Source organism: Oncorhynchus kisutch, linkage group LG25 (genome assembly GCF_002021735.2).
Source record: "Oncorhynchus kisutch isolate 150728-3 linkage group LG25, Okis_V2, whole genome shotgun sequence".
Classification (NCBI taxonomy): Eukaryota; Metazoa; Chordata; class Actinopteri; order Salmoniformes; family Salmonidae; genus Oncorhynchus; species Oncorhynchus kisutch.
In genome coordinates this window covers 979,558-993,176 of record NC_034198.2, presented here as the reverse complement: position 1 = coordinate 993,176, position 13,619 = coordinate 979,558, and the positions used below count along the sequence as shown (strand labels likewise).

The 13,619-nt window shown below is 42.2% G+C and overlaps 1 protein-coding gene across 1 annotated transcript in view; it reads left to right on the top strand.

The window, feature by feature from the left end:
- The window catches only part of nhlrc2 (NHL repeat containing 2), a 45,127-nt gene extending 41,732 nt beyond the window's left edge, over nucleotides 1-3,395 (top strand). The window contains exon 12 of the mRNA XM_020460405.2: nucleotides 537-3,395. Coding sequence (XP_020315994.1) covers nucleotides 537-799 — 263 coding nt within the window. The 3' untranslated portion in view covers nucleotides 800-3,395. The remainder of the gene's footprint in view (nucleotides 1-536) is intronic.
- The last annotated feature ends 10,224 nt before the right edge of the window (nucleotides 3,396-13,619 follow it).

The following is a 13,619-nucleotide window of genomic DNA, read 5'->3' as shown; positions in this document are numbered from 1 at the left end:
CCTTACATCGGGGGTCGTAGTGCCATCCCAATCCCTAGGCCCTTTTTGCCGTGCCTTCTCAATAGCTCCACCTAACCCACTGGCTGGCGACACCGATCTTTTTAAAATGGTTAAACAGGAGTGAAGGATATTTTAGAAATTGTGCCAGATTGTCCCAGGCAGCAGACACACACTCTCTCACACTATATGTTGAAGTACAAATTGACATGCTGACTGATGTAGCTGCATCTTTTCTCTTGCTTTGTTCCCTCTTTCCAGACATGCCCTTAGATTCAAACACTCCTGTTCTCAGTCTCTCTCTAAATCAAATCAAATGTATTTATATAGCCCTTAGATCAGCTGATATCTCAAAGTGCTGTACAGAAAGCCAGCCTAAAACCCCAAACAGCAAGCAATACTACCATTTATGTTAAGATAATGTCTTGATAAAGTGAAATGTGTGCTTGATATCCGCTATATTATATTATTCTATGATGAGTTGACTGTATGTGTGCCATTAAATAGGATATTGCCTAACTATTTCCTGTGTTGTACAGGTAACGAGTGGTTGGTAGGGAACCAGGTGGTGACCGGGGACATCCAAAATCTTTCCCAGCCCCTTTCCATCCCTGCCATACTTCCAACGGTTCTCAAGGCGACAGAGTCCAGCCCCTCCCTCACCCTGAGTGTTTGGGTTTACTGCTGTCTGGCAGGAGGCGGGGCTTGTATGATGAAAGCCGCCTCCTTCACGCAACCTCTCCAGATAGGCTCTACACCCAGAAACGGCTCGGTTACCGTGACGCTGGCTCATGCCTTCTAACTTAACAAGCCTCTAGCCCTTCCCTCTCGTTGGGGCTTTGTGTTTCAAATCTGTTTCATTTTTAAATGAAGATTCAAGTTTACAAATGTAGAAATCATTTTGATAGCTCCTTTTGAACACAAACGATAACAGTAACAAATCATTTATCACAGAAGTTGATTGACATGTTTAAACAAAGTAGATATATCAAAAATAGCATGGAAAGGGGAAGAAAAGGTCAAACCCGGACATAATTCAATCAACAGACAAAGAAGTTAGAAAAAAATACCCCCCAAAAGGATAAGCCCACTCTACCTGCTTCCTTCCCCTAAATCCTATGTAACTTTGTCTTAGATAAGTGTACTGTATAATTGGCTCATTCATCTCCCTCCTCTCCTCTGTAACTATTCCCTAATTCGTTGCTGTAAATGAGAATGTGTTCTCAGTCAACATACCTGGTAAAATAAAGAAATACAATTTAAGGACTTTAAACTTTTTATCAAACAATGCCTGGAGTAAATGTTTTATATTATTGAACTAGGCAAGTCAGTTAAGAACAAATTCTTATTTACAATGACGGCCAAACCCTAACCCAGACGATGCTGGCCAATTGTGCGCCGTCCTATGGGACTCCCAATCACGGCCGGTTGTGATACAACCACTATAGACCAGGGTCTATAGTGAAGCCTCTAGCACTCAGATGCAGTGCCTTAGACCGCTGCGCCACTCGGGAGCCCTCAAATTGAATGGGTATTTATGTATTCTAAGGTAACCTCCCTGTCTGCAACAGGTATATCGGTGTCCAGCGCTTCCTCCCACTTTGCGTTAGTAGGATCTGTGGAGGGTGGATAGACGGACTGAAATGTGTCATAATACCGAGATATCAGTTTGTTTGATCCTGAGCACAATTTAATGCACCCATCAAACATGGAAGGTTTGACATTCTCGAATGCATGTAGAGGTTTTCTTATACTGAATTTTTATATATATATATATATATCTCACACACACACGTAAAGTGTTGAAATAAAAGATCCCAGAAATGTTCCATATGCAGAAAAAGCTTATTTCTCTCAAATGTTGTGCACAAATGTGTTTACATCCCTGTTAGTGAGCATTTCTCATTTGCCAAGAAAATCCATCCACCTGACAGGTGTGGCATATCAAGAAGCTGATTAAACAGCATGATCATCACATAGGTGCACCTTGTGCTGGGGACACTCTAAAATGTGCAGTTTTGTAACACAACTCTATGCCACAGATTGAGGGAACAGGCAATTGGCATGCTGACTACAGGAATGTCCGCCAGAGCTGTTGCCAGAGCATTAATTTGTCTACCATAAGCCACCTCCAACAAAAAAAAATGAGAATTTGGCAAAACATCCAACTGGTATCGCAACCGCAGACCATGTGTAGTAACCATGTCAGCCCAGGACCACATCCGGCTTCTTCACCTGTGGGATCGTCTGAGACCAGCCACCCAGAAAGCTGATGATACTGAGGGTTATTCCTGTCTGAAATAAAGCCTTTTTTTTGTAGATAAAAACTCATTCTGATTGGCTGGGCCTGGCTCTGAAGTGGGTGGGCCTATGCCCTCCCAGGCCCACCAATGGCTGTGCCCCTGCCTATCATGTGAAATCCATAAATTAGTGCCTACTGAATTCATGTAATTTGACTTGACTTCCTTATATCAACTGTGTAACTCCATAAGATCACTGTCCATTCATTTTAGATCATTGAACACTGCTTAGGTAGGCATTAGGGGAACTAGACTTGGGGTCGAAATGGAATTGGGTCACTATTATATGTCACATGAGGGAGTGTATGGTTTCCCAGTATTCCCTGTCTTTATTTTACAGCACCAAAGTGCATGTATCGTCTTCCTCTTCACTGTGTGTTTATGGATGGGGGAAAACATGTGGGCTCTAAATAAGGTTTACATAATACATCCATAAGCACTCTGTAATACCTCTAGAAAACCTTTCATAGACTTTTATGTCCACAACAACACTGTGTCTGCTGACTGGCTTGGATTTGTGCCAGCCAACTTGCTTACTTAAATAATACTTCAGAGCTGGTAAAAATGGTTACAATTACATTTCAACCAATTTTGCCCTGTTGGTTTTGTCATAAGGCATTTACAAAAAGTTTGATCACACTTAATCATTACGCCCACATTTGTAAATGTTAGTAACCTAGTTATTCACACATTTATAAACTTTTATATTTTAACTGATGTATTAATGATTCATAAGATAAGGTGTTTAGTATAGGTCCTTTATAAACCATTTAGTAATCATTAGTTTGTCCCTAATCTAAAGTGAGGGTTTAGCGTTAGTGTTACCAGCACTCATAATGCATTTTATGAGGCCTACCTCCAGAGGTGGTCAGGAATATCGGATCGTCTACACCTGAAAACATTTTGGGCACAATTGGAAAGTGGACAAGATCAGGACAAAGGACGCGTATTAGTATCAGGTGTAAACGGGGATTCTGATTTCTCTGTCCCAGCTGTCCGGCGTGTGTTTTTATACTTTCCAAGGGCAGCGCTTTTTTCAAACTGTTCTTTTATTATGCAATGTAACAAGGGCAAAGTAATAAACCATATTTGATGAGCCGTTTCTGTGTTGTTCTTTTCTTTGCTGACATCAATGACTAACAAGGTCCTTGGGATTATGTATTCCCTCAGGACACACGTGGGGTGCGTTCGTAAATTCACTCTGGCTATCTACTCCGATTTCAGAGCATTCTCTGAAACTGACAAATTTACTAAGGCTCAGCACCCATTGAATAAGGCCGGTGCCACTAAACATCGGCAAAAAAAAATAGTAATTCAGTTGTTGCCAGCAGCACAGTTAGTCACCAACCAACTCTGGATAACATGAAAATAGCCTAACCAGCTCTGTTACTGCGAGTAAAATGGTCAGAGTGTGAGGTGTTCCTTCGATTGTGTCTGGAAGTAGCTAGCAAGCAAGCCAACGTTAGCCAGTAGGTTTGGGGGCTTGACAGCCGTTGTGAGTTCAGAACGCTCGGATCAATCCTAATCCTCGACCAGAGCATCCAGTGTGCGCTATGAACGCTCCGAGAGCAAAACGATCTGAATTAAGGAATGGACAATCTGACAATACTCAATTTACAAACACCCAGAGGGCTCTCTGACACTCCGGATTGTTGTTAAAGGTATAGTGGACTTGACATTGGAGGGCTGTCGTCTTGTATGGGAAAAGTATTGGTTCAGTGAAATATAGATAGATTATACAGTGCCCTCGGAAAGTATTCTGACCCCTTGACTTTTTCGACATTTTGTAACGTTACAGCCTTATTCTAAAATGTAATTAAATAAATGTTTTTACTCATCAGTAACCCATAATAACCAAGCGAAAACAGGTTTTTAGATTTTTAGAAATGTTTGCAAATTTATACAAAAAAATAAATCTGACCCTTTGCTATGAGACTCGAAATTGAGCTCAGGTGCATCATCTTTCCATTGATCAACTTTGAGATGTTTCTACAACTTGATTGGAGTCCACCTGTGGTAAATTCAATTGATTGGACATGATTTGGAAAGGCAAACACCTGTCTATATAAGGTAACACAGTTGATAGTGCATGTTTAGGGCAAAAACAAAGAAATGAGGTTGAAGGAATTGTCTGTAGGGCTCCGAGACAGGATTGTGTCGAGGCACCGATCTGGGGAATTGTACCAAACAATATCTGCTGCATTGGAGATCTTCCAACAACACAGTGGCCTCCATCATTCTTAAATGGAAGAAGTTTGGAACCACCAAAACTCTTCCTAGAGCTGGCCGCCAGGCCAAACTAAGTAATAGGGGGAGAAGGGCCTTGGTCAGGGAGGTGACCAAGACCTGATGGTCATTCTGACAAAGCTCTAGAGTTCCTCTGTGGAGATGGAGAAACTTCCAGAAGGACAACCATCTCTGCAACACTCCACCAATCAGGCATTTATGATAGAATGGCCAGACGGAAGCCACTCATCAGTAAAAGGCACATGACAGCCTGCTTGGAGTTTGCCAAAAGGTACCTAAAGACTCTCAGACCATGTGGCGCAAGATAATCTGGTCTGATGAAACCAAGATTGAACTCTAGCCTGAATGCCAAGTGTAACATCTGGAGGAAACCTGGCACCATCCCTACAGTGAAGTATGATGTTTTTCAGCTGCAGGGATTGGGAGACTAGTCAGGATCAAGGCAAAGGTGAACGGAGCAAAGTACAGATGGATCCTTGATGAAAACCTGCTCTCAGGACCTCAGACTGCGACGAAGGTTCACCTTCCAACAGGACAACGCAGGAGTGGAGGCCGGACTTGAACCCGATCGAACATCTCTGGAGAGACCTGAAAATAGCTGTGCAGCAACGCTCCCCATCTAACCTGACAGAGTTTGAGTGGATCTGCAGAGAAGAATGGGAGTAATTCCTCAAATAGAGGTGTGCCAAGCTTGTAGCGTCATTCCCAAGAAGACTTGATTCTGTCTTCGCTGCCAAAGGTGCTTCAGCAAAGTACTAAGTAAAGGGTGTGAACACTTATGTAAAAAAAACAATTCAGTTTCTTTTTAATAAATTAGCAAAAATGTCAACCTGCCTCATATTGTGTGTAGAGTGGTTAGGGGGATAAACGATTTAATACATTATTGAATAAGGCTGTAATGTAACAAAATGTGGAAAAAGTAATGGGGCCTGAATACTTTCCGAAGGCTCTGTAATATAGTGTTTTATTTTTTTAATTTAATATTTCTATATTGTAGAATAATAGTGAAGACATCCAACATATAAGTAACACATATGGAACATGTAGTAACCAAAACATTCTTTCTATTTTAGTTTTTTCAAAGTAGCCACCCTTTGCCTTTGACAGCTTTGCACACTCTTGGCATTTTCTTAACCAGCTTCACCTGGAATGCTCTTCCAACAGTCCTGAAGAAGTTCTGACATATGCTGAACACCTGTTGGATGCTTTTCCTTCATTCTGCAGTCCAACTCATCCCAAACCATATCAATTGGGTTGAGGTCAGTTGATTATGGAGGCCAGGTCATCTGATGCAGCACTCCATCACTCTCCTTCTTGGTAAAATAGCCCTTACACATCCTGGAGGTGTGTTGGGTCATTGACCTATTGAAAAACAATGGCCTGATTCACGAATTCTCTGAACAGTTGATGTTGAGATGTCTGTTACTTGAACTCTGTGAAGCATTTATTTGGGCTGCAATTTCTAAGGCTGGTAACTAATGAAGTAATCCTCTTCAGCAGAGGTAACTCTGGGTCTTCCTTTCCTGTGGCGGTCCTTATGAGAGCCAGTTTCATCATAGTGCTTGATAGTTTTTGCAACTGCACTTTCAAACTTCTTGACATTTTCTGGATTGACTGACCTTCATGTCTTAAAGTAATGATGAACTCTTGTTTCTCTTTGCTTATTTGAGCTGTTCTTGCCATAATATAGACTTATCCATATTTGGTAAAAGACCATCTTCTGTATACCACCCCTACCTTTTCACAACACAACTGATTGGCTCAAACGCATGAAGAAGAAAATGAATTCCACAAATGAACTTTTAACAAGGCACACCTGTAAATTGAAATGAATTCCAGATGACTATCTTATGAAGCTGGTTGGCCCTGGTGGCACAAAATAATCACAAGGTCTGACTGCACAGAGATGCTTGGGAAAATAGTCACAACGGGGGACCAGTGTGTCTGTGTCTCCGGGTAGGGGGGTGTATCTAAGCGCCATCAGCTAGGACTTGACATTGGTTAATGAAATCTCCCCATTCTTGCTCAATTTTGCATGCCTTCTCAAACAGCTACAACTGTATTCATTTGCACATCAAGTCTTCTGTTGAGTTAGGCTCAGGATGGAACAACTGTTGAACATCTGAGCTGGTGTGTGTGTGTGTGTGTGTGTGTGTGTGTGTGTGTGTGTGTGTGTGTGTATCCCACATCTGTTACTATGGGGTAATGATGTTAGGGACAATACAGGATGAACCACAATAATTGTTTGCAAAAATAATAATTGCTGGCCAAAAATGTAATTTTTGTAATGCCATTCCTGGTTATAGGTAACATTCCTTCATATGAACTGCCAACATTACAACATTACGCATATTATTTGTTAATTGTGTAAATAAATTAATATATGCAACAACACCAAAAATAGTTTTTTTTTACCGTATACAATACAATCAACGTTGGAAATTCTTTGGCAGTTGATATGCTTCTGTTGTGTAGATGGCACTGTGTGTTATTTTTAAAGGATGGGTCCCAATCTCTCAAAGGCCCTAGGATACAGGTGGACAGGGGTGGTCTGCCAGTCACTGGGAAGACAACCCAACATGGGATGGGGGGAGGTTTTAGCAGGTGGAATAGGGGAGAACAATTGAAGGTTTACTCAGTAGCAGTACAAATAACATGGTACAGCTATATGGACACTCACTCACCACGGTACTTTTTAATGGTAAGTTTACAAACACATTATGGTAAATATAATTTAAACTTATATATTTTGCATTACCGTGTAGTTTACCAATGATGGTGAAGTGGACATGCTTGGTATTCATGTCCCGAAAGAAATAAATAATCTAATTAGAGGTTAGATAAGATCTATCAAGAATGCCTAGTTCATCTCAGACTATGCTGCCCTTCAGTCCCTTGACTGTTGGCCCTGACTGAGACATGGATCACCCCAGAGAACACTGCTGCTCCAGCTGCTTTTTCCTCAGCTGACTACATCATAGTCTGAGAGCATCTAGTCGTCGCGGAGGTGGTACGTCTACTCATTTCTCCCTCTCTCACCTGTCCATCTCCTCATTTGAATTCCATGCTGTCACTGTCACTTCTCCACTTAAGATTAACATTATTGTTACCTACTTTACTGACTTTATTGTCCCCTTGGAGACATTTTGTTGCAGTGTCATGTACACGTTTAAAGTGGCGTTTAAATAAAACAAATTGACAATACAACTTTCATAACAGTTACATACCGATAAAAAAAGACTAGCCAAAAAAAGACCCGAGCTATATAGGAGGGATATCACACCTGGCACAAATGATTGTCCAGTTCTGTGGACAATCACCAGTTCCTGCTGAGGGGTGCCCTATACCTGCGCCCAGAGGGGAGTAGTTCAAAGTCCAGGTACAGGGGGTGGCTTGGGTCTAAAATGATTTTGTGAGCCTTATGGAGGGCCCTGACCTTAAAGATCTCATCCAAGCCTGTCTGTTTGACTACAAGTACCTTGCTTGCTGTGGTAATAATCCTTCTCAGCATGTTTCTCTGGCTGACAGTGGCATTGCCAAACCAACAAACAATACAAAAAGATAAAATACTCTCAAAAAAGGATTTGTAAAACAGAGTCAGTATAGTACAGTCTATATTAAAAGGATTTGTAAAACAGAGTCAGTATAGTAGTCTATATTAAAAGAACCCAACTGTTTTAGAAAGTACAGTCTCTGTTGGCTCTTTTTGTAGATCTGTACATTTACTGCACTGAAGCTTATTGTCCAAAAGGACACCCAGATATTTATATTCCTCTACAATTTCTATATTCTGACCTCTGGTAGATGTTGCAGAGGTAGGTGTTGTACGCTTCTTGAAGTCTATGCACATACATCTCTTTCGTCTTGTTGGTATTGAGGACCAAGTGTGATTCGTAACACCACTCTACAAAGTCATCTAGGACCGGGCCATGATGTTCCTCGTCATCATGCAACAGGCTGATCAAGGCAGTGTCATCAGCGAACTTAATGAGGTGTCTGTCAGGATGGGAACTAGTACAACTATTAGTGTACAAGACGTACAGGAGTGGGGTCACAACACATCTCTGAGGAGAGCCTGTGTTGGTGTTGCGTATGTCCGACACGTTGGGACCTACTTTGATCCGCTGCGATCGTTGGCTCAGGAAGTCCAACAGCCACAAAACCAGCCCCCCATCTAAGGAAAAGTCCTGAATGCGTCTCTGTGCCAGAATGTAAGGCTGTATTGTGTTGAAGGCAGAAGAAAAGTCAACAAACAATACCCTGACATGGGATTTGGCACCCTCTCGATGTCTGTAGACCATGTTGAGGAGAGTAAGAATGGCAGAGGTGTGACCAAGTCATTGTCACACCTCAAGTAAGTCTCAAGTCTTAGCACTCAAGTCGTCCCAAGTCAAGTCCCAAGTCAAGACAGGCAAGTCCAAGTCAAGTCTCAAGTCAAGACCGTCAAGTATCAAGTCAAGTCTCAAGCCCTTAACTTGAGTTTCGAGTCCTAAACAAGTAATAATATGCTCTTCACCAAATGTAATACCATTTAATATTTTTAACAAGAGTAATAGTTAGTATATTACATTTATGCAAATCATGGATGCTTTTAAAAATATCTATATATTTATTACTTTCCAAATAAACGTTATATTTCCATGGAAATACATGGGTAGCCATGAGAAAGATCCCTCTCTCGCTCTGTGACAGCGGGAGATGCGTGGTAGGCTGGGTCGGGTCGTGTGGGGTGGTTGCTCTCCTGTAGATGAATTGAGCAGTCGTTCTTCTCTGGGAGGTCTGAAGTGCAGCCCAGAACAGGAGTCAGCGGTCTGCTGGAGCCCAAATGGCCCAAATTCCCAGAAGGCCTCCCTGGAGAATTATCACTATTCATTATCAATGGAGAAAGCTCAAAACTACGGAGGACAGCAGAGAGGGGGATGGTGGGATTTGTGTGAAGCATAAACACAGAGGTTGAAGCACTTGCTGTAATCAGCAGGTTAGGAAGAGTACACAACCATTCTAGGAGGCACTCTACCACAAATGTGCTCATTTGATCTTTTCCAGCTCCAAACAGCGTGGTGGCGAGTCAATCTGCAAGTCTAATCTAGGCAAGCAGTGAGGAGGACACATAACAATACAGGCTCCAGACATCACAAGCCAGCAAGAAGAAACCCATGAAACAAACAAGTTACAGGGTTTCTCCCTCTCCAAGAGCCGACAGTAGGTTGGCCGGAGTTAGACCACATTGTGGTCTGATGTCCTCAGGGGAGGTCTGGTGGTGGCAGAGAACGCCTTTGGTATTGTCCCATAGCACAAATCAAGAGTCCTATTTTTCCTAGTGTGACATTTCACATACTGGTGGTATGTGTGCAGGACTTTGTGCGAAGTACAGTTGTTAAAATCCCCTAAAATACATTGGGTGCGTCGGGGGAGATGGATTCCAGTTTCTGTGACAGATTATAAATCATCTCTGATGCCTTTGTTATATTAGCTTTAGGTTGAATGTACACAACGGTAACAAACAATTGAGGGAACTCACGGGGCAGATAGTAAGGTCGCAATGACACAGACAGCAGTTCAATGTCGGGGGTACAGAGTCTCTCTCTTACCAGGATCGATTTACACCACTGGTCCCTGACAAGCAGGCAAACGCCCCCGCCATGAAGTTTCCTTGTGACTGTCAGATCACGGTCTGCTCTGACCAGAGTGAAGTCGGCCGGCTCCAATTCTCTGTCCGGGACTCTGTCATCCAGCCAAGTCTCAGTAAATGCCAGCAAACAGGCCTCCCGTTATCTGTGTAGGAAGCGCAGATTCGCTGACAGCTCATCCACTTTTCCCCTCAGTAACTGGGCATTGATCAGCAAGGTGGTGAGTAAGGGAAGTTTGTTCTTAAATTTTTAAAGTCTTTATCTGATTCCCCTGCGTTTTACACGTTTGCATTTTGGTTTGTAATCAGACAATCGGAGATGGGCCATTGGGATATCCATCGCGTTCGTGTTTGAGTTGCATTGTAGTAGGAGCTCTGCTGTATTGAATTCCGCTGCCAGCAGCGTTCTCATAATTTAGTCCATTTGTAGAGGGTATGTACACGATCAACAAGATCAGTCCAACACCATACCACTGTAAATCCATCATTGACAGATGGCAGATTGTTTGTAAGCTAAGTGTACAAATTAAAACATAGAAGAAGGCCACACCAAACGTCACACACACTGCGGGATGCAACAGAGCCGCACCCCTTTCCTACTGCCCACCAGGAGCCCTTGGAGAGTTCCTAAAGGAGCTTGACACCTTGATAAACTAATTTCCTGACGTTTGGCTCATCGCTCTTCGTACTTGGTGACTTCAAACTCCCGATGTCTGCCTTAGATTAATTTCTTTCCATCTCTCTCTTGGGCCTTCACTACTATAGCCCATAGAAACACATTGACTAACACATTCATAAATGGGCCTTCACTACTATAGCCCATAGAAACACATTGACTAACACATTGACTAACACATTGACTAACACATTGACTAACACATTCATAAATGGGCCTTCACTACTATAGCCCATAGAAACACATTGACTAACACATTGACTAACACATTCATAAATGGGCCTTCACTACTATAGCCCATAGAAACACATTGACTAACACATTGACTAACACATTGACTAACACATTGACTAACACATTGACTAACACATTGACTAACGCATTGACTAACGCATTGACTAACGCATTGACTAACGCATTGACTAACACATTGACTAACGCATTGACTAACGCATTGACTAACGCATTGACTAACGCATTGACTAACACATTGACTAACACATTGACTAACACATTGACTAACGCATTGACTAACGCATTGACTAACGCATTGACTAACGCATTGACTAACGCATTGACTAACGCATTGACTAACGCATTGACTAACGCATTGACTAACGCATTGACTAACGCATTGACTAACGCATTGACTAACGCATTGACTAACGCATTGACTAACGCATTGACTAACACATTGACTAACGCATTGACTAACACATTGACTAACACATTGACTAACGCATTGACTAACACATTGACTAACACATTGACTAACACATTGACTAACACATTGACTAACACATTGACTAACACATTGACTAACGCATTGACTAACACATTGACTAACACATTGACTAACACATTGACTAACACATTGACTAACACATTGACTAACACATTGACTAACACATTGACTAACACATTGACTAACACATTCATAAATGGCAATACAAATACAGCAATAAAATAAATCATAAGAAATAAGGTTTGAGGCATCTGTTGTATATTTAGCAGATATAAGAAAGGAAATATTTGGTATTTTATTTGGACACATATTTAATCCCAAACCCAGACAGGTTTGTGTATTTTTTTGGCCACTTCGAAATGATCCCCTCGGAAACATGACAGAGGTGGACAAAATGCAGACAGACAGCTAGGCTAGGCCACAGCTGGTTGTAAGCTTGTAACACTAACGTCATGGAGCATGCAAACTACTCACTTGCAAAATACTGATTGACTCTCAAAATCAATGAGGGTGTCTCAGGGGGAGTTGGTATATGCAAAAAACTAATTTCCAATTTACACTTGTATAATATACACTTGTACATGTGTGAAATAGGACAAATACAAGCACCCACCAAATGATTATTATCAGGGGTTCAAGCAGCGGAGCTGGTGAAACCCTTTTTATTTGGGGGAGTTCATTATTAGCAGGCCAAGACACAACGCTGGAATAATACAAGCACCCACCAAATGATTATTATCAGGGGTTCAAGCAGCGGAGCTGGTGAAACCCTTTTTATTTGGGGGAGTTCATTATTAGCAGGCCAAGACACAACGCTGGAATAATACAAGCACCCACCAAATGATTATTATCAGGGGTTCAAGCAGCGGAGCTGGTGAAACCCTTTTTATTTGGGGGAGTTCATTATTAGCAGGCCAAGACACAACGCTGGAATAATTGCTGGGATTATGATTAGGGGTTTAATTCCTCGAAGGTGCTGGAACCCTATTGTTATTGTAGGGATTATTATTATTATTTTTGGAACGTTTAGCTCTTAAATGGTAAGACCTACAGAGACCACACTTGGTGGGATGGTGTAAGTTGGTGGGCTAATACATCTGGTAATACATGGTGCAACTTGGCCAAATGGTGGCCCTATAAACAGCATTTGACTTCAAAAGGTCAGCCCCGCCTACTCGTTTGACCGAGTAGGAATTTGGAACGCAGGTTCCTCTCTAGCCAAGGAACAAATGTACCTCTAGGACTGATGACGTCACCATGATGGATCAACTGCCATTTTGAAAATGGTGTACATTCTCCAACATTTTCCAACAAACATCTCCTCAGAGACTAAACCAATGTCCTTGTGTACAGCATCTATAGACCAAGATCATTACATGTATTGAAGTTCATATCTTAAATGACGTGACTGATGTGCGCTTATGAAGTTGAGTGAGTTCGGACATGACAATTCGTCGTTCCTGGAGGGAATGGAGACCCCTGCTGGCCATCAATCTCAATACTATTCTTATCGGCAGACTCAATAGCCTTTGTCTCTCAAATGACTGCCTTGCCTGGTTCACCAACTACTTCTCAGATAGAGTTCAGTGTGTCAAATCGGAGGGCCTGTTGTCCGGACCTCTGGCAGTCTCTATGGGGGTGCCACAGGGTTCAATTATTGGGCCGACTCTTTTCTCTGTATATATCAATGATGTCGCTCTTGCTGCGGGCGGTTTTCTGATCCACATCTACGCAGACGACGCCATTATGCATACATCTGGCCCTTCTTTGGACACTGTGTTAACTAACCTCCAGACAAGCTTCAATGCCATACAACTCTCCTTCCGTGGCCTCCAACTGTTCTTAAATGCAAGTAAAACTAAAAGCATGCTCTTCAACCGATCGCTGCCCGCACCCGCCTGCCCTTCTAGCATCACCACTCTGGACAGTTCTGACTTAGTATATGTGGACAACTACAAATACCTAGGTGTCTGGTTAGACTGACATTAAGCATCTCCAATCCAAAATTACATCTAGAATCGGCTT